The sequence below is a fragment of the Atractosteus spatula genome, chromosome 3, assembly GCF_055471065.1.
Source record: "Atractosteus spatula isolate fAtrSpa1 chromosome 3, fAtrSpa1.hap1, whole genome shotgun sequence".
In the NCBI taxonomy this organism is placed as follows: Eukaryota; Metazoa; Chordata; class Actinopteri; order Semionotiformes; family Lepisosteidae; genus Atractosteus; species Atractosteus spatula.
Window position 1 is genome coordinate 75549691 of NC_142708.1, and position 22063 is coordinate 75571753.

The window sequence follows — 22063 nt, forward strand, 5'->3', positions numbered from 1 at the left end:
TTGAAGAAGGCTCAACAGCGCCTCTATTTCCTGAGGTGCCTCAAGTGATGGGAGATGCCAGTACCTGTGTTGGTGAACTTCTACCGCTGCACCATCGAGAGCGTCCTCACCAAAGGGATCACCGTGTGCTACGGCAACACCTCTTCTCGAGAGAGAAAGGCACTGCAGAGAATGTTCAATATGGCCCAGAGGATCATCGGCTGTGGTCTCACAGAGATTGAACAGCTCTATGAGGACTGCTGTCGTGGTAGACTTCTGGGCATCTCAGAGGACAGTCACCACCCCGGGCATGAGCTCTTCACCCCACTGCCCTCAGGCAAGAGATACAAGAGCATACGGACACTTACCACCAGATTCCTCAATAGCTTCTACAAACAAGCAGGGTGATTGGCAAACACATCTGGCCATGCCCCTGGGACCACACCTACACCATCTACCTCATTATAATTTTATTTATTGTGCATCTGCAGTCATTGTTTACATGTCTGCATTGCTTACATTCAAACTGTTTACTTGTTTACTTGTACATTGTCTACTATTTGTTTGTATATTGTCTTGATGCACTGTCTGCACTTTGTGTTTTTACACTTTTTTAACAATCGAGAGACTTTCTGTAAGTAAGAATTCCATTGCACCAGTACATGTACCGGTTACATATGGCAATAAAGATCAAGTTCAAGGAGCCCGTCGGCAACCCTGGCTGACTAATCCCAGCTCTGCTGTGGCTTGTACCTGTACAGCCCTGCAGGGGTCAGTGTTGCACAAGGCACCCAGCAGCGCCCTGTCTGACTAATCGCAGCTCTGACCTCAACAGCGCCGAGTTAACTGTGCGCCACTGCATGGGCTGCTCCAGCCACAGCTGGCTAGTGACCCACAGCAGGCGAGGGCCACTCAACACCGACTCCGTCATTAGTGGGACAGCATGGGGTGGAGCGGTGGTTCTGTGGCTCAGGATCTGCACCTGTGGCTGGAAGGTTGCCGGTTCAGATCCTGCGGCCGGCAGAGGAATCCTACTCTGTTGGGCCCTTGAGCAAGGCCCTTAACCCCAAGTGCTCCAGAGGTGCCGTAAAAATGGCTGACCCTGCCCTCTGACCCCAAGCTTCTCTCCCTGTCTGTGTGTCTCATGGAGAGCAAGCTGGGGTATGCGAAAAGACAAATTCCTAATGCAAGAAATTGTATAAGGCCAATAAGTGATCTTATCTTATGTTAGTAATAATACAGTAGTATGTGGGCAGTCAGAGTGCATATAAGCACATGAGAACAAAAGAAAGTTCATAACAGGAGGTTGCTTGGCCCGTCTATCCATTAGTTAGCTAATTGATTAGTTAGTAGCTAATTGAGCTGAGTATCTCATCTTCATCTTAAATGAAGCCAAAATACCATCTTCAACTACATGATGGTCACTTTGTTTCACAGTCCTACAGCCATTAGTGTAAGGAAGTGCCTCTTGTTCTCAGTTTTCTAGGTATTTTCTACTTGTGTCCTCTGGTTTGTGTTTCTTACCACACCACAACACCACCACATCAGCACAGCAGCACAGCAGCGAGAGGCCAGAGCAGCTCAGACAGACTGGCGGGAATAGGACTCTGCTGCCTGGGTCTCTGGGGAGGAAGAGGTCCGCTCCAGCTTACGCCAAGACGTCCACCAGCGTCACAGCTGGAGTTTACCTGCGCAAGGGCTCAGTGCAAAACCAACAAACACACCGGCCGACACAGAGGAAGAAATTACAAATAAACCCCCCCCCAACACACTCAACCGACACCACTCCTGCATGCGCGAGGCGCTGACGTAACTCGTCAGAAAAAAAATACGCACACAAAAATAGCCCAACAAGGCCAGTAATTAGTATAATTAGAGCCCGGCAGAGGCAGGGAGGAAAGGGGATGGACTGCTTCCTCAGGAAAAAGCATCATCTCGTGCTTCAAAACGCCAGGGCCAGGAAGCAGTGAGGCCCCAGAGTTCAGCAGACCTGGTTCAGAGGAGTCGCAGCCTCTGCCACCGCGACCGCACGGCAACCGCAGAGGCAGAGACAGAGGCGCGCGGCAGGAATGCTACATCCGTGAGCCGGCCTGGGACCTTTCAGTTCACACCAGGTAAGGGCTGTTGTTCACAGCGCTCTGGGAGCAGAATGCTGCTTTGTGTTGTATTATTTTGAATGTGTCAGTCTAATCCCAGCTGTCCCCGATCTCCGAGACCCCCGTTCCTACTCTAGCATTTAGAGGTGTCTGTCTCTCAGAGGCTCTGTACGAAGTGGCTCTTGCCTGTGCAGTTAAGGCAAGATGAAGCCAACAGACAGGCGAATAGATTCTGAAAAGATACATTATGATTGTCTTCTAATGGGCTTTATTTATCGTCGATGATTAGCAATTAAATAACCATTCTTTTAACAGCTTTCTTTCCCATGTTAAGCGTCCCCAGTTAATATGTGGCCAAGCGATACTAATCTTTTTTTTCCCTCTTTTAATAACTAACCCACCTCCACCCCAACTCCCCCAACTTTGGGGGGCTTGTTTTTGTTTAATTGAAGAAGTGATTCTTCAATGGAAACAAATCATTAAGCTAGAATCTGGGAACTAGAAGATGGTTTAAGTTAAGAAAGGGATTTTTTTTCCCTCCGGCGGTAGTTCTGATGTGCTTGTGGATGCGTGCACCAGGAGCTGAGAGTCTGTGTGTCAGCCATGAAGGCGGCCAGAAACTCTTCTCTCTCCCTTATCAGTTCTACAGGCCTCACATCCTCGCTGTTCTGCCTCCAAAGTGACAGCAGCCCTCCCTCTGGGTAGAGCAGAAAGGTAGTCGCAGTGCTGTGAGCAGACGTTGGAGGAGTTAAACAGCGCTTTACCACATTTCCTTCAGCGCATGCCACTTATTCCAGTCTCATACTGCTGTAGGTCTCTGCCTGCCTCAGTCACCTAAATTCTCCTGCCTTCTCGGCGCCGGTTTTGTCAAGTCAGAAAGCCAGCTCAAATTGTTTTCTCTCCCCATCTCCTTGCAAATGAATCATGTTCCAAAGGCTTGAATTTTAGAAGCTCTCTTCTGCGTCCCTCATGTTTGATGTGTAATTTCCACATCACTTTTGGAGGGACTTCCAAAATGACTTAATCGTCATGCATCAGCACTCCTCACTTGAAACAGTTCAGTTGCCCTGATTTTGAAAGCCGACACAGGTTATGGTCAAGTGCTTAGAGATAGTTGGCAGCACAGAAGAGACATAGACAAGTGATTTAGAGTGGATTAAGTACGTGATCAACTAGGCATCAGTTTCCCTTGGTGTGCCTAGGCAGAGCAACGGGCTTTGGAAAATAACACCCCAGGGACTGAGCGTGCTCTCACCAATAATAGTACTCACTTTAAAATTGTATTTAATCTTAATTTTGTTTGTCTGGAAAAAATAGAGTCTTAGTCCCTGAGGTCTCATTCTTCATCAGTATGGCTTGCACGTTTCTCATAAAAGTTTCACTGATCCCTTTAATCAAAGCCTTTTCACATTCTGACGGATTTCCAAGCAGCGATAAATCATTTTGCCCAAGTGAGGGTATTTTTTTAAACCATCCTAAATCCTGACAACATACACTCAGATCACTGGGATCCCTGAATCAAACTGAACTAAAAATAATTTACACCTCTTGGATTTGATCTGTTTTGATGGGTACAGCTGTTTGCTGTTTTTTTTAAACCGGTGACGCACTAATGTCAGGGCTGTGTGCGTCCCAGGCTGAATTAACCCACCCCACGTCATGCGGGCATGTCTCTTCCCAACTCTGTTTAGCCAACAGTGCAGGTCAGAGAGGCACAGCACAGAGAGAGAGACACCGCGACACACCTTTGAGATGAAACAAGCCCAGCTCAGACACACTGAGGCAGATCCAAGGCTGCAGGGAGCTCTTCCTGTGCCCAGGGTACTCAGGATGCAGGTGACCGTGTGGTGTCGGTGCCCCTTGAACAGCTGCAGGGGTCCAGCACTACTGTTCACACTGCCGTTGCGCAACTAACATCCTCCTCTGGAGCAAGTGCCCCCTTGTTATGTAACTGCAGTGTGTCTTTGAACTCGGAGCCTCTGCAGCCTCTGGGCAGGGGCCTGCGAGATTGTTAGCCCCTGTGCTCTTTTCTGCTGGCACACCACAGCTGCTGCACACGGAGGCGACCTTGGAATACAGCCCTTGAAGGTCCTGCCCCAGAACCTTGCAGCAGGTAGAAAGTGCAGCTGTCTTAAAACAAGCAGCCCCAACCACAGAGGGAAAAACCTGCACAGCGCAGCACCTAGTACAAAGAGCAGCAGGCACAGAGCACCTCCATATCTGCTGGGAACAGACATCACACAGGCCCCGAAGCAGACACTCTGCGTGAAGGGTGATATTGATCCAGCAGGCGGCATTGATCTGGGGGTGAGCCTGGGCTGATTTTAATGGGGCTGGGTTAGGGTTTCACCAACACCAAACGTAATGATTGACCTGCAACTCCTGATTCCTGAATTGCTTCCTCAATAAGACCCAAAACAAGAAGGAATGAAATTCCTTAGCTGTCACTCCACATCAAAAATAGAGAACTCCTTTTTAAGCCACAAGCACAGAATCGTGTTGCTTGTCAAGACAGACTGACTGCCTCTGGAGCTGAGAGCTGTGCTAGTGGAGATCACTTGCAGATTGGACGCACAAGGCACAAGGAAGGGTCTTTAAGCACTCATTCACTCCTGTAAACATCAACCCAGGGTGCTGCCCTGCTGATCAAACTCCACTAGGAGGTATTTGTATTTTTCAGATTTATTTCAGAGGAATAATATTAAACTATTGTTTAGTGTGAATGAAAAAACAACAAGTGGAACACCTTGAAGTCCTATTGGTACTGACTGACATCTATGGCTTCAACTTAACAGAAACAGCACACTCATCTTAACATTTTACTACTTTTTTTTCTGTATTTTATTTTGGTTCAGTTTTTCTTGCCTCTCATTTTACAGACAGACTAGGATTCCTTTTTTTGAATTGACAATATCTGAAATATCTGAATATTGTGAATAAATCAATTAGATGTGATTAAGGAAAATAATGTAATGAAGCTTCATTGGTTTTTTATTTTAAAAAAAGAATGAAAGATCCCGGTATTCCTAAAATTCCAGGAATGACACAACCATGAGTCTTGCTGACGGCAAAGATCAGACAAGACAGATAACAGCAGATAAGAAAACGTCACAGGATATTATTTCTGATTCAGTTGGAGTCATGAAAACCTGGCAAACGTTGTTCCTTTTAATAGCAGTTAGCAGTGAAATGCCAGTGGTATATTTTGCTTTCCTCTTGAATCAGATAGTGGAGCCAGTTGGTTTATTTCCTGTCGGTTGGTCGCTGACAATGAGCTGGAATGAGACTGCAGTGTCCTCGCATTGTTTTCCACTGTGCGCCGCACGAACGTGAGCCTGTGACTGATAATCATCACGCTGGGGAAGGCCGGGGGCGGTCTGGGAATTGTACGCGTTGCGTTTGCATCACGGGTCTCGCTGAGTAACCGCAGTGACCAGATTAACAATAGATTCTCATCCACAAAATACAGCTTTGCCTTCTGAACCACAGGCTGTGCCAGTGTGCCTGGAGGACCTTCGTAAGTTTCTCTGATGCAAAAGCAGTTCCTTTCAGTCCAAGTTCTTAACTCTTAGATCCAACCTCGCTCAAAGTACCCAGCGACCAGGTGAGAGCAGGTTCATTTCAAAATCAGGATGCGGAAATTGTCCCAATTACTAGAAACAGAACATTCAAATGTCAATGAAGAAACATGTCAGGGACTAATATTCTGGTTTAATGGGTTTTTCTATATATGCTTGTCGTGCTATGTGTACGCAAATCTTGATGTGTAGTTTACAGAACCTCATAACCTGCATCTGAAGTACATTCATGCTCTGAATGCTAATCAGTCTTTAGTCACTCACATTCAAATAAGTTCAAATTTTAGTAAAATCAGGTCTTCTGACCTGTGTACACTCCTTCCTGTCTCTGCGCTTGCTATAGAGTTCAGTGGCTGAGTGTTTGAAGTCAGGGAGAGCATCGTTTCTTACCTAATTGTTTTCAAAGAGTAAATTGAGAGGGATGGGCGCAAGGGAGGGCTTGATAATCCTCCAGCTACTGAAATAAAAATAAACTTGGTGTGTAATTCATCACTAGCGAATAACAGAGAGTGTCAAGCGAAAGGCTCTTTCATGTCCCTTTTGTACTCATGTTCCAATTCCCAGCAGAGCCCCAGCCCCGTCTCTCAGCCACTCTGACCCCCGGCTGTCCTTGACCGCGAAGAGGAATTTTTAGTGGCTCCAGTTCAGTGTTTTGAACTGCCACAGGCATCCTGACAGAATCACTCTGGCTGTCGTTTGTTTATACACCAGATGTTTACAAAAGCTCTGGTGGGGGGGGGTCGGGGGGGTGGAAAAGACGCTGTGAGCTCCAGGAGGAAGTCAAGACTCTCGGTCTCCTGGCTCTCTGAAGCCTCTCCAGTCTCCGAAGCCGTTGTGTCTGATCGGGAGGTGACGCACTCGGGCCTGCCTGCGTCGCGCTCACAGAGCAGCTGATACGCGGCCCCCCGAGGCCTCGGTCATAGAGGGACAGGGGGCTGAGCGGCAGGGGTAGTGGGGCGATTGCGAGCATTGAGGCACACGCCACGCTTGTGCTTTTGTCATGAGCCAGTAGTGAACATCTGGCCTGCATGTGGTTTAGAGGCTCAGGATTAATGGCTTCAGCGAGTGAGGGTGAGTGGAGAGTGGCACAAGGTTAAGGGTGTTGCATAATCTTCGTGTTAAGGGAAGGAGTGTCCTGTTCAATACCCGAATGGACAGGTCTCGTGAATTTACAACACGCTTCTGAAAGGTTTGGGCGAAGAGAAGGCAACGGCCCTGGTGGGCTGGTGAAAACAGGGCATGTCATGAAGGGTGCTGGACAGCAGTGACAACAGTGGTTTCTGTTGTCCGCCCCGGTGGGGTTTTTACGAACTAAGCACGGTTTTTTTAAAAGGTGGAGGCCTTGATGGCAATCCCTGGTCATTACACCCCCACGAAAGGAACCATGTTTAAAATTGGGGGAAAAAAAGCTTTTGAAGCATGATGACTTCCTTAATCTCACAGCAGCAGTATCCTGGTGACAGACAAACACCAGTGTGTTAAAAAGACTGGGCTAGAATGTAGAGAGGGCCCACAGAACATTCTGGCAGGTGTCAGACCTGGCCTCTCTGGTCACAATGAGCAAGGCGCTCTGTCCACAGGCTAAGGTGTGAGAGACAGAAAGAGTCGGCTGGACATTCAAAATGTTTAGCAAAATGGGCTGAGTGCACGTGCCGTTCTGACTACTGGCTTTGAAGTTTTGGAATTCGAAGTTCATCGGTGCTGCTGAGAGCTATTTCTTTTCAGAATAAGGCATTTCTTGTAAAGCAGGTGCTCCGGTTACCTGCGCCGCAGGGAGTGGCTGTCTGCCTTGCTGAGCCTGAAGTCATGTTACAGCGGCTCCCTTGTGTGAGCTTTGCGGTGCTGAACGGATGACAACTCTTCTGCTGTTGTCGTGGTGTGAGAGCTCTTTGTAGTGGGAATGTCTTTGCTTTGAGAACTGATCTTGTTTGGAAGAACAAAATAAGTCCACTTTACCACCTATCTCAAGGACAATGGCTTCACATTGCTTGATAACGTTTCCTCCACCTCTCGCACAAATGTGCCGTGCTCTCTCCCTGCTTCCCTCCACTGCTGGCACACTTCCTCACGCGGCCAAACTCTAGCAGGGATGTGCAGTGCTGTCCTTGCTCAGACATAATCCCAGGTAGTGCAGTAAAGCCTCAGTGACAGCATTGTGAAGCCATATAAAAGCCCAGTGAGATCAGTGGAAAATTAACCAAGATGCAAATTTAACGTTTTCCGAAGGGGTTGGCACATTTCAGGGAGAGGGGAGGGACAAGACATGCATGCCTGAATTTTTAAAAACCGTTTGCTGTAGCTACAATATCAGCCCTCGCTACATCCGTGTGCTGCAGCCAAGACTGCTCTGAGAGCTCTAGTCTAGGGGAATCCCGAGTTCAGGAAGTAGCGCTAAAGACAGTACCGAGCAGGAGTGCACAGTCCACAGTCTCTGCCGGCTTCTGGATTGATTCTCTTGCAGCTCTCCACTTCAAACTATTTTTCTTGCTTTTTTCCCCCCACTGAGGACTGAAGACTTATTCACCAATCATGCCTGCAGTAAGTAACAATCTGATTCATCACAGTTCTGTCCCTGGTCACCTGTGTGGGTTAGTCAGCCTTGGTTTACCTGTTGCTTTTCTAGAGAGTGTGACCTTTGCATTAGCCTCTGAAGGTTAAAATGCAGCTCTCCCTGTGAATGTCATTTCCTTGTTTGTATATATATTTATCAAGCAGAATAAATCCAACAGATGAAGGTAAAACTTTCTGATCCTTTTCATCAGAAGATTAATGCTTTCTAAATTGTTAGAGCGTTTCTTAAAATAAAGATTATATGTCTCCTAACAAATGCTGGTAAGCGATATGAGCTGCTGTAAATGTGATTGGCTCTTTGACCTTGGTGATAAAATAATTTCTATAAAACTTAAACATAACATGTTAACAGAAACAGCAGCAACAGAATGAATAAGTAATCTAAGCACACATGCCACGCTGTATGATCTGTGTCCTCTGTCCTGCGTTCGTGATCAGCAGTGAGGGAGAATGACAGTGTAATTAATGCTTTTTGTCTGCTACACAGTATTTAGTCATTTAATTGAATGCCGTTTGTTTTAATTCCAAAATGCTGTGTAGGGAGTTTCTAGGTCCCAACTGTGATGCGAAGCTCTTGGTTCGTCCCGAAGGCAGCCTTCTTCATTTTTCACAGATGCTCCCGCAGAATGTGCTGAGCTGTCTGGGACAAGTCATCAAATAGGAACATCTGTCGTGTTATCAGCTGTGTCTTTCTGTAGTCCTTTTCCCCTTTTCTTTTCACGATGAGAAACAGGAAATTGAATGTTGGCCTGCGTGTGCTCGGCTAAGATAATTGTTTTTAGGCAGGCTGGGGTAACAGTTATTGGAGTTTAAAAAAGAAATAAATAAATGCAGCTTTTTCATAGACTGTAGATGTTTTTTAACTCACAACAGGAATCTGTGGACAAAGAGGTTTAAGCCCTGAAGCACAGAGAAGTTGCTGCCTACAGCCACTCTTCCCACAGATGTGGGCTGCTGTGGATCTCTTCTGCTTTCACACTCTCAGAACTCAACTCCAGACGAGCGGGATTCTTATTCCAGCCCACTCAGGCATTCGTTTGCATTTTTTTAAAAGAGCAATTTAGTCTTGCCACAGAGCATTTGGCGTTTAACAGCCCTAGAAATAATAAATGTGTCATGGAAAAAAAACCCAACTAAATTGTGGGTTGACTTTATGACAATACAAACTCCAAGGTCAAGATAGCTAGTTTTTTACTCCCCTGGGCTCCAGTGCTGTACGGCCCTCTTGAAAGTGGTGTGTGATAGTGTCAGCGCCACAGTAGTGTGGCTGTAGTAGCCACCCCGCTGGACTCCAGTCTTTTGGGAATTCTTTGCTGCTGGAGGGAGAGTCACACAGGGCTGAGACTGTGCCTGACAGACTGGAATGGGCTCACCACAACATTTAAGGGAAATGTGACACGTGTGTGTGGCTCGGATATGAGAATGAAACTCCAGAATCCATTGTGCCTTGCTGCTTTGACATTGGCCAAGAGAAGCCATGGCGCTGGTCAGTCAGCAGGCCAGATATAAACGTGCAGATCTGTGTACAGGGCTTTCTAGCGCCATCACCGCACGATCCTTTTATCCCCAGTACGCCATCATGGCCTACCAGAGAAAGATAAGATGTAACTAAGGAAGAAGGAATTGCGTAATAGTATGATTTTGGCTGTGATAACGTCGTCTGAGAAGAGAGACGTTCTAAGAGTGCCTGCAGACAGTGATGTGCTCTGCTGTGTCTTCTGTATTAGATTTGCTGTCTTTGGTTACACAGTTACAGTGTGTTAACGCACTCTCCTCATCCCTCTCCATCAGTGAATAAGTAAGACGGAATGGGGAATAGATCATCTGGGAAGAAGTCACACAAGGCTCCCTGGGAATGGTCCAACATTCCTGAGCTTTATTCAAGCCTCTTGTTCAGAATGGTTTTAACTTGTGGCTGGTGGCCAGGACTTTCCGGAATGCGTCTTTAAGATATTCTGCATCTTGGCTCTCACCCTCTCAACCCAACCCCCTTTCCTGGAAATGCCTGGAGGCAACCAGGGGTAGTTCATGGCACCTCTGTGCTGTATCGCTCCCTGCTCATGCTTTATCAGTCAGGCCTGCTGTTCTAGGTATATTGTCTGCTGGCAGTTGTATTATATAAAGTTAATATTAATTGATGCATGACCTCAGTTTTGCATCAGTTACATCTACTACACCCTGTTAGGCCAGTTACATCCAGGAGATCCACCCAGGCTGTTATTGCCTCCATAACGTACATGTTTCTTCTGTACAGGAATTTCAGCAGTTTGCAGAGCTTTGGCGTTTGGGTGGAGGAATTGTGCACATGTGGAATTGGTATTGCTGATAAATTGGTATGGCGGCAACCGATTATCTTTAGAAAATCTTTTACCAGTCTTGACCCAGTGGGGCCCCTCTTTCTCGCTTTTTATGGAATTGAGCATTTCTGAAAGAAGATTCACTCTCTTCCAATAAGGCCACAGGTCCATTATGGACACATACTAGTGCTTCTCTGATTTCAAGTGCCCCCAATGTATCAGTTGATACATTTGAATCCCTACCTACATATAGACGGCTCTCAAACATGTCACATGCTTGAGCATATAAAGAGTATATAAATATATTATAAGTACTCTCATCTGAAGGACAGAACATGTATACAGTTACAGGAACAACACAAGTGTTTGATGTGCATGCTTGATAATCCGGTTTGGTATGGTGTTCAACCGGTCTGATAAGCTTTTAATACTAATGTAGGGAGAGATGCATGGTCTTAGACAAAAATGAAGGGCTTTCCCTGTTGGAGGTTTAATCTTGACATCGAAAATTCTTTCAATTGCAAGACTGATTTTGAAGAAATGGAAAACAGTTTTGAGCCTGTGGTTACAGTTTCATTATAGTGTTTCTCATTGCATTCCACTGAAAGACCCCGTTTGTGTGGAAGGACTGTACCACAAGAACACCAGGACTGTAAGAGAGATGCCGGGTTAAACACTGGCATTTCCAGGAGTGCTCTGCCCCCTGCAAACCACTATTTCCTGCTTCTTTCATGAATTAATGATTAAGTAAGAGGCCTTTGTCCTCTTACCTCCCCGAAGGAGAGGGGGAAGGCTGGGATGTTCTGGGACTGTGGGATAGCTGCTTGGCCATCTCTGTTACATGCATGTTGATAAATCAAGCAGTGGTCCTCTTCTGTACAAAGAGAGCTTAGCTGCCTGTAATGAGTGAGGGAGGATCAGGGGAGGGGGGGTTCGATTGGCAGGACAGAGTTGCTCTCCCTCCCTCTCCTTACCCCTGCCACATTGAAGTACCCCAACATATTCCTGCCTTCTCTCGACCTCTTAAATCCGTTCTGGTGTCCGCTCCTTCGCCTCTTGTTCTGTCTGCTGTTGTTGGATTTTCCTAGCTCCGTTTTAGAGCTTCTTTTGTCATTTCCAGGCTGTTTGTTGTCTCAAGTATGAGAAGAAAATGGGGGGGCTATCAGAGTTGCCCAGGCCCCGGTGAGAGCAGAGACGGCTTTCTTTATTTAACAGAGACTGACTTTGGTTACTTGGCTTCTGGGAACATTGGCCCTTGTGCGTGTCTGTGTCTGCCCTGCGATGTACTGGCGTTCTATAGAGGGTGTATCCTGCTCCCCCATGACCCTGTATTGGACAAGGCAGTTCGGAAAAGGGTGGATGGATGACTTATTTATCAGAGGGTATGGGTCCTGATGTCATCAACAGTTTCAAAATGTATGTCAATATACTGAAATTATTTGAGATTAACGAAGTTGGCAAAGGACTAGCAGTATAGTGATGCTGAATTATCTTATCAGTCTGTTGCTGACTGTAGGATAAAACACTAGTAGGTATGTTAGCACTGTTAATATTTCACAGTTTATTGATAGTCAGCAGGATTGGCTAAAGGTGTGAGCTAAATAAATGTAGAGGAAGAATAAAAGTCAAGAAGAGAATGGAAATATACACCATCGTGAGGCAGTAACTTATTAAAATATGTTTTCAGACAGCACAGGAACTCTTGATTCTAGAATATAAGACCGACAGGAAGTGGTTTGGAAGATCCAGTAGATATTACAGTAAGAATGTAATAAAGGAGAATGAATGACAGCTGCTGGGATTGTGAGGCTGCTGAAATTTCTGCACTGCTGAGCAACACAAGCACACAACTTCCCTCTCTGCAGTCAGGCTTCCTTTTAACTGAATACTTTTTCCTATCCCGTATTTCAGTTTCACCCGGTTAATAATTACCGCAGGAACTCCATAGTGTCGGGCCTGTGATCCAAAGGACACTTGGCAATGGTAACTGTAGCTGAGTTCTTGGTATTGCACACTTGCCAGCCACATATTGGGACTGTCAGTGGAATGAACTCTCTCAGTGGCAGGCAATGCACAGCCGGGACAGACTTCCATCATCTCCCCTTGCCAGGACGATCCCCAGATCCCAGAGCCATTGAAAGAGCTGGCTAAACGTGCAGTTCACTCCCATCCTCTGTTACTGGGATGAGCGCAGCTCTCCCTGCCCCAGCCGGGATTCGATCTTGGTTGCTCACGAGCTCTGGGCTCTAGACAGAGGATAGCTCCTCCACAGCAGAAGACCAGATCTGCAGAGTTTCACACGGAGCAGGTTTCGGAGCAGGGTGCTGGTGCTTGTGTAGCTTACTCAGAGCACTGAGCCCCGGTTCCTGCACCTCATCCCAGCCTCTTAGAAAGGAGATCCTTCTATAAGGAAAGGGTGAGATTTATCTGCAAACAGATGCCATATACTGCAAAACAGCTCGTAAAGGCCCTCCTGCTACCTGATGCATAGGGATCCAAACCTTCAGTGTGTTACTTTAGAATATGTGTTCTAATTAATCATCATACAACACCAATTCCACACCCTGTGGAATAACACTCACATAGCATCAGCAATGCTGATTTGCTTAATGCTAATTGAGCAACAGCTACAGAGGTATAAACACCAGAAATTATTAACGAGCTGAGAAGGTTTTTCTGAGCTCCTCGAAAATAGACCGAGCTAGAGCTCAACAAGAGTGAACGAGGTTTCAGACTTGGAAAAACTAAAACAGCTCATCATTTTGATAGTGTTGAAAGGTACACTTGTCTAGTAAGCCTATGACTGTAAGTGGTTTCAAGGAAATTAAAAACTCTTATGCTCTAAAAAAGAAGTTTTTATGGGGCTTGTCGTAGCAGCAGCACCAGTAATAATAATGAAGTTTCACTGAGAGGGAAGAAAGCTTACTTACCGGCATAAATGTGTTTCAGTAAAAGACTAAAATTTAGATGGCCAGCTATTCCTCATGGGACATTGAGCTTTCGCAACACCCAGTCTCTTGCCAAAACATGTTCATGTTTATATCTGTTTCCCCCCCATCTGTTTTGTGAAACTGTCCTGATTATGTTACTGCTAACAAGCTTCAGTGAACCGTCCCTTGTGTGCAGGCGAGCTCAGTCCACTCGGGCCCATTCGGAACACATGGACACAAGTAACGGTTCAGACCCGGTCTCTGGAGTGAAGCCCTGAGTCTAACCTTCACACACACGCACACACAAGGATACAGAATACACACGAACACAGAGCCGGAGGAAGCCGCTCAGGGCTGGGCCCCCCAAATAAATTCAGCCAATATGTACTTTTGGATCATGGATGCCACCTGACTGCAAGATGATTTGGTTGCAGCTTAGGCTTCCACAATTTCTCTCCGAATCAGAACTTACTTTTATTTCCCCAGGTTTCTTCTTTTCAGAAAAGCTTGAAATTCTACAACACTTTAAAACCTGTAGGTAGTCCATCCCTTTCCTGTAACCTTACCATGTCCTATTGCGACATGACTGTGAGATGCATTCTGAGATGGTGCACACCCAGAAAAGGCACTATCTATCATCATAATAGGAATCAGGTGATCTTTTTCGAGGATCTGAGCAAATCGTTTGGTGTCATTCGTCTTCCTGCACACCTGCAATGAACACATTCAGCAAAGGTCAAAATTTTGATTTTGAATGGTACAATTCACACAATGAGCAACAAACTCCAGACAGCTCCAGTGCAAAGCTGTTGAACTGCTGTATTCAGATCCGGTGCTACAGTTCTGCCTGTTGATTGTGAGGAGCAATGGACCAGACTTTTGAAAAGTAGTTCTGACACTGGTTTGGGTTGCTGAGGCTGGGCTCCTGGAGGTTTGCCAGAGACAGCAGGTCATATCCCTTAAACATTGGATTATTTACAGATTCAGTCATGCCTGTCCTTACTTTTACAGAAAAAACACTGAACAAATTTTGAAAAGCAGAGAAGCTGAAAAAAGGGAACTTTGAATTAAATCATATCATCAGATGGTGGGAGAAAATTCCCAGTGAATAGTGAGGCCTCAGTTGTTCCTTAGTGGTCACTTGAGTCAGCTTTAGCAGAAATCAGCACATTTTGTCTGCAGAAATCTTCATCAAGAATTGCCCGAGAAAACTGCAGTTCAGGCTGTGCCTGTGACTCTTTTTCTAACGATAAATAACTCCCATTTCAAGAAATGGTGATTGTTTTCCTTTTTTTGTAATGCTACCCAGATGTCTTTCTAAACAAATGTCGAAGTCCTCAGGGTTGAACTCTCTGTACCATCTTACTGTCTGAATTCCACATCAAGACCTTTTCTCTGCTGTGCCTGGTTCTCGTTTTGAGCCTCTTAAAGCCAGACTCCCCACAATAGAAAAATAAAAAAACATAGTCTGGCAATATGTCAAGCAAGGTTCTGGGCCAATTGTGTAAACGAACCACAAGTGACATTAACATTCTCATTACTTTTACTGCCCCTGATGAGTAAGCAAACACAGTTCCCAGGAAAGTCTGCCTTCACCTTTGAACTCTTTGCTTATGTGCTCTCCTCAAGTATGAGGGATTGGCATGGGTTTGATTTAGTCCCTGGAGAAGACGCAATCACAGTGTTTTAGAAGATTTACTTCAGAGTCTCCTAGCAAGGAACAAAATGTCTTATGCACAAAAGACTGGTACAGGTTATTTCATCATGTTCTTTTGTTCAGCTGACCTCAACAGTTCAGCAACGTCTTCCTGAGAGAAGGCATGTAGGTGTCTTTATTCAAGTCTCCTCAGTGCCCGTGACAGAACTGGCCCAGTCATGACTTGAGATGTGGTGATGTTTATAAAGTGGTCACATCTCAGTCGTTGGTTCTGGTTTCTGAAGATGCTCTTGCCTCCAGGATCCTAGCCGCATCGTCAAAAGGGCTGTCAGAAAAGGTGACAGCTTATTCACAGGCCTGTGACCTTAGCAATGAACCAGCGCTCCACCCGCAGCAAAACCCAAGACAAGTTTGCTTAGTGTGAAAGAAACTGGGCTCAGCTGCAGCCTCTATGAGCTACTCAGGCTTCTGAAAGAAATTATTTTGACTTCTTATAGGTGGCTTAGGGGATGCAGAAGCTAAATCAAACATGCTTCGGTTAAAAAAGATTGAATCGTCCTTTTCTTTTTTCCAGAATTTATCCACGTGGGCGAAGGATGCCCGTCCTTAAGAACCTGCCGGGGAGGCTGAAGGGGAGAAAAGGGAGCGGAGAGGTGGCGAAGCTGAGAGGGGAGCTGATCCTGCGCAAGATGAGCCTGAACCCTTTCGAAGAGGTGGACCGGGAGGAGGAGGCCGAGGAGAACGAAAACTCCTCCCTGAGAGGGGGGACGCTGGGGGGGAAGAACCCCTTCGAGGAGGAAGAGGAGGAGAACGAGGTGAACGAGGAGCGGCGCAGCTTGGGGGGCCGAAACAGCCCCCTGCGGGGCACGCTGGAGCGCATGCGCTCCCCGCTCAAGACCCTGGGCAAGCTGGGCAAGGGGTTGCGCATGTCGGGCCGCAGCAGGGGGGAGAACAGCCCGGCGTCCCGGCGCTCCAGCGACGTCACCGCCCACGACAGGGACAAGAGGAAGCACGTGCGCAGGAGCTCGGAGGACATCGTGTCTCTGCTCAGGTATGTGCAGAGGGAATGGGGAGGGGGCCTTGGCCATCAGTCCTCCTGATGCATTCGTCCTGGTACTGAAATGCAATGAGACAGCTCTGTGTGGAGCAGCCGCCGTGAATCAGGAAGTTTGCACTTAATGGAAGCTGTTCTGTTCTGGATGACGTTCGCTTATCATATAGCGCGGGCAATCATGTTGGAAATCTCAGCCTTATGCACACACATCGACATCAGGCCCTGTGCGACACACAAGGCAAGGCTATCAGGCAGTGCCCATCCTGTGCCTGTTACAAGATTACATACTCCCTTTGTGAAGGCCACTCTCTGCAGCCTGTAAGACAAGTAGCCTAAGACACCGTGATGATGATAACGCTCTGCACTCTGCAGGGGAGCGGTAGGGGATGCCTGCTTAGCTGTCGACGTACCGACGGGCCGAGCTTGTGGACTCGAAGTTAAATATAGAGCTTCATGTCTGCATTCAGGTGCTGTTAGTTTTAAAACCAATGTCAGAGTCACTGAGGTACAATATAAGTCAAAGTGAGACAAAGTCCACATCCTATTATTTATTTTCCTCACTGGGCTTCTTCTGGGTTTTTTCTGGAATTTTCCCTGTCATTTGCTCACTCTGTGTAAATGGAAACATCTCGCTTGAATTAATTTTATCCATGCTGGGAACGAAGCGGTTTGTTTCTGTTTTGTCTTGTTCCTAACGAGCTATTTAAAGCTGTCACATTGTTTGGGAGCGAGTCCATTAGGGCTGTGTTGACGCCGTGAAACCTGGAGTGCGGCCCGTGTCATCGTCGCCGCTGATCAGGCTCTGTTTTCATAAGACATAGCTCCTGTCTTTTGGGGAACAGTCACTCAACGCGAGGGGCTGCATTGTTTCGTCCAGGAAAGCAAAGTGGGGTGGGGGGCTCCAGCGTTCGATCGCTGCCCCTTTCTAGAGCACACAAGCAGATGGTGGGTAGCAGAAACGGGCCCAACCTAGTCCGCACCTTTTCCTGCCTTCCTGACTCGGACTCAACACCCTGTCCAGCCTCCTTGCACCCGAATCTGTGCCAGTTACGCCACGAGACTCCAACAATAATAGCTACAAGCAAGAGGAGCCACTTGGCCCCCTGGTTAATTGATCCAAGGGTCTCATGCTGCCATTTCTTAAACAAAGCCAGGGTTTTGGCTTCAACAGCACGGCTGGGTAGCCTGTTCCAGACTCCCACCACCCTTTGGGTAAAGACATGCTTACAGCTACTGTATGAGTTTTAAATGAACTTTCACATTCTCTCCAAGTGCACTCAGGCACTAAAGCTATAATTTCGCTTCACCTCCCTCGTCTGAGATCTCTCTAGGCCTGAAAACGATACGCTGGAAGGAGTACTGTGGTTGCCGGGATGCGAGACTGTGATTGGCGCGCAAGTCGTAGCATAGCCCCTTATTAACGCACTGACCAGGAGGAGAAGGAGATACTGGGCCGCCCCAGTCATGTGTCTCACTGAGCAGCGAGCGCGCGGCAGCCCGTGTTTATCGCCTCTCCTGCTGTGTGAATGTTGTTTCAGCGGAGGGTCAGGCGTCTCAGGTCCCGGCAGAAAGTGAACGGCGGGGTGCCGCGCCCCCCCCTCTCTGTTTCCGTATGCAGGCTGCCTGGAAAGCGCAAGGAGAGCCTGCTTAACGGGGACCCCCTGAGCCCGGGGGAGAAGGAGGAGACGGAAAAGAGGCGCACGTCCTTTCTCAAGATGGTGAGGGGCGGGAAGACCAAAAACCCTTCCGAGAAAGGGTCGCCCGAGCCCGAGGAGGAGAAGGTGGTCGAGCAGCCTGAAGTGAAACCCAAGGAGCCGCTATCTGGTAAGGGACACTTTTAGGGTACATTCATGGACTGGTTCTCATGCCGTCCGCATTCGCAGGCGTCTGCAGACTGAGTCCCGTTATGTGCAAATCTCTTCTAGAATAAAACGAGCCGCTTCGGCAAAGAATACAGTACACATCATGGAGAACTGAGACACAACACCAAGCATGCAAGTGAGAAGACACAAACACAAGGGTAGATTGGCCTCGCGAAATATGCAAGGCCCGGATAAGATGCTCATGCAGAAGGTTGATCTTCTGTTTCAGGGGAATCTTACTGTTTCAGAAATGCTCATTTTAATATGAATGGACTCTGCATCTTTATTTCCTTCCTGATGCTGTAGGGTAGAGCCCTCAAACAAAAACAAACAGAAAATGGCACGACCAGTGAGAGTTTGTAAGGGCTTCAGGGTTTTTTAGTGTTCACTTGAAACTTTGGCAATTCTTTTTAAACTAAAAGTTAAAATATGGGTCTTTTAAACCATCCTTATGTCTCTGCTAGAATTGTTTCTAAATACATCAGAAACAGTAGGAGAGAAATATGATCATGGCAGCCAAGGAAATATGGATCCATCAGGCCCATCATGTCCCCAGCACTGAGATTCCTCTGTCCTTCCTTAGAGTGAGTGACCTTCTTGGGGCACCGTCAGTGTGCTGTGCTGAGTCAGTGTGTTCTGTGAGAAGCAGGCAGACAACGCTGACTGCTGCAGCTTTTCCACTTGTTTGCCGAGTGATGATCGCGAACTCAGGAGGAAGAACGAGCCCAGCTTTGGCCTGAGTTGATTCACATTGTGACACGTGACACCATCAGGGCCAGGAAAGGCCAGGTTTCTGGAAATAGGGGAAAAACTGCTGCTTTTATATTTTGGGATAGAGCAGATCCTTATGAATGTCCTTGCATGCTCAGTGGCCAAGCCGCATGGTGTTTTGACGTATTGTGATGTTAGTTTGGTTGACCGTAAAACTGCGGGGTGTGGTTTTAATTAAAATGTTTCCAAAAAAGTACAAATCATCATGAAAAAAATAGTGAATAAAGCCCTTCAGGTCTTTACAGAAACTTTGCGATTAAAATGCCCAGGTAAACACATTAGAACACAGAGAGATATACAGGATGGATACAGGCTGGGTTGATAAATGCCTAAAACGTTTTTCTAGATTTTTTGCAAGATCTAAAACAAATGACCAGAGCAGATGAAACAGAACATGCTTAAGTCCTTGAGGAGCACTGTCACCAGTACATTGGAGTGTCTCCCACCCCTGTCTAGTAAATGTGAGCTAATAGTGAAATTCAAAGAGATGACAGCTGCTAGATTGTGGTAAAAAAAACTATAATGGTAGCAGCAGCAACCTAGATGTAGCCTGGAGTGTTTAGTATACAACAGTAGAGGTCGAATCAAAGCATACCTGCATGGAAGGAACATGCTGCATCTGTGAAGCATAGTTTACCATAGACACAGACAAAACACACACCCTTCTTGTGATCAACTCAGCTCTCCACTCAGCTGCAGACTGGTGACTTTAGCTAGCCATCAACGCCCCGTCAAATACAAAATGCAAATGGCATAAATACAACCACTTCACTTCAGACACCGGCTTGGTTATTCTAGGAATTCAGGGACTAGCCCCTGCAGTGGCTTAGAATACAGAACAAATGATTTTTTGCATGAAGTACAAGCACTGGAGTTTGCAAAGCTATCCAATTAGCATGCAAGGGGGACGGTCTCCTGCAGAGATTCCCACATTTTATTCCTGTCTTACTTTCCGGATCCCTGGAATGTTTTATTCAGGAATCCATACCGCCAGACTGGCTGTACAATCTCCAGTCACACAAGGGGCAGCCAGCCTGTACGTTCTCTTTGCTGGCACTTTCATTAGGCTTTCATATTGTTTGCATTAGACTTTTCATACAGGTGAACCTTCAAGTTACTATCTGCTGACAGAATGAATCTGTACATAAAGGAAGGGTAATTAAATCCTTGATTAGCCATTTTTTATTAAACATCATGTATGAAAAATAAATAATTGGGGACTTGGAACACTTTAAAAGACTTTTAAATACTAGGCTTTTCATATTTATTATTAATAAGGGCTGTCAATAACCCAGAAAACCCCCAGTTCTCACAGCTGAGACAGCAAAGCCAAAAGTCTTGTCCTGTTCAGTTATTTTTTTTGGTAGCAGCTGAAGCTCCTGCAGCTCTTTTACCTTGACAGTCTGGTCAGCGGTTCTGCAGACACGCTTGTTCGGTGAGGTGGGGTGTGTGTGTATGTGGGTGTGGGTGTGGGGGGTCTTTTCTTTCCCACTGACAGCTGATTTAAAAAAATACTTGCTAAACCAGCACTTCCTTCAGGAACATCGGAGCGCGGCTCAAACGGAGAACGGAATGACAATATTTAAGGCATTCCGCATTTAGGGGCGCTCATCACACCTGGCAGAACTCAGCGTCTGGAGTTAGAGTTTCATGAAGAAAATATCATGTCAAAAACATTACTCACTCTGGAAATGGAGCAGCAACAAGCTTAAGAGCATTTGCCAGAATGAAGATTGCTCTTTTCTTCTAAGTTTGGAATGAAAAATCCTTTAGTTCAAGATCAAAGCTTCATGCTACAAAGTCAAATTCAGAGCCTTGGGGATCTCCAGGCATGTCACCAATACCACAGATCATGAACTACAATTCTTAATAAATAGTATATGGACACACTATATGCTACAGGATACAATAGGGACCTAAATTAAGACATAATTACTGGATTTTGGCAGTATCGTGTTCTAATTTTCAGCCACGCAGAATCTGCAGGCCCTGGCTGTCGGGAGATTGGATGCTGGGAAGGTGAAATGTGTTTCTTCAATTCACATTGTTTGGTTCTGTTCTTTCTCACAAAATCAGACTTAAAGAACACAAGCTTGCGTCAGAACACAGACTCAAATAAAGTCAGCCTTAAAAAGAGGGTGTTATGTTTTAATTTCTGAATTTATTCACTTCTCCTTCCTAGTGTTTTGAGGCTAACTCTAATTCTGTACATGTGTAGTTTCTCTGATGGCAAAAATCAATTTGGAAAAGACGGTAAAAAAGTACTTTGTTTGAGTAGCAGGGCGCAGGGTCTTTATTTTGACAAGCGTGCCTCCAAGGTGCTAAAAAAGCACATTAGCGAGAGGAAACGAAGCAGTCAGTCCGTGTTTTCAGACCTTAGTATTGTGTCATTCATTACACCAGAAAAACAAATATGACTGCAAAAATCCCATTAAGATTGTGAAAGGGAAGGCGCTGTTGTCCAAACTCAGGAAATTCCCGAGTGTGCAGAAGTGGTTCATTTTTATAAATGACCAGAGTTCAAATGTCCTGAACAAAAGGAGAGCTAATGGGGAACACAAAAGTGAAATTCCTGTTCTTTTTTTAAAAAAGAGCAACAATAGCAAGAAATCAAAACACGACAAGATGCTGTTCTGCCAATAAGCTGACGCAGAGCTCTGAAAAACATGCATCATAAGAAACTACAGCTTGCCAACGCATGTACTGTAAATACTAGCTTGCTTTCAACCAAAGTGAATTACATTTGCACCCATTTATACAGCTGGGAACTCTACAAGGTAAAGGCACGTTGTTTAAGGGCTCAACAGCGGCTGACCCCCTACCAGTTTAAAGGTCAGAACCCTCACCACTGCCCAACTCATGCCACCTGAACAGACAGTGCATCAGAAGGTGAGCTGGAAAGTTTTGTAGGAAGACTCATCAAGGCATAAGGGAATTTGGATTATCCATGTTTTTTTAAACAAAGCGTTTTTTCAAGGCTGCCTGTTTACTTTGTCTTATGGTCCTTTTGTGAAAGAGCTGTACACCCTCAAGCGTTTATCTTCAGAGCTCAGGGAGAGGTCAGGCTCTGAGGTGGCATGACTGCAGTCCATCAGCTCACTCACAACAGGGGTGTGTCAGTGATTGCCAGACCAGCCAGGGGGTTCAAGAGTTCACAGCCATTAAATCTTCTCCACAGCTAGCTGACCTTCTGGTTTCGCAGTCCTTGCTATGACGACCATGATCATCGGGAAGTCAGAGCAAACGAGCCCACCAAGCTGTGTCAAGC

The 22063-nt window shown here is 46.3% G+C and overlaps 1 protein-coding gene across 2 annotated transcripts in view; it reads left to right on the forward strand.

Annotated features, from left to right (window-relative positions):
- Positions 1–1975: 1975 nt before the first annotated feature.
- exoc3l2b (exocyst complex component 3-like 2b) overlaps positions 1976–22063 on the forward strand; it is a 41475-nt gene continuing 21387 nt past the window's right edge. Inside the window, exons 1-3 of one of the 2 annotated variants that reach the window (XM_088910917.1) lie at positions 1976–2093; positions 15683–16159; positions 17781–17986. In XM_088910917.1, the coding sequence (XP_088767043.1) occupies positions 15705–16159; positions 17781–17986 (661 nt within the window). In that variant the 5' untranslated portion in view covers positions 1976–2093; positions 15683–15704. Of the gene's footprint in view, positions 2094–7953; positions 8192–15682; positions 16160–17780; positions 17987–22063 lie in introns of those variants that run through there. The other variant, XM_088910916.1, reaches the window with a different exon arrangement.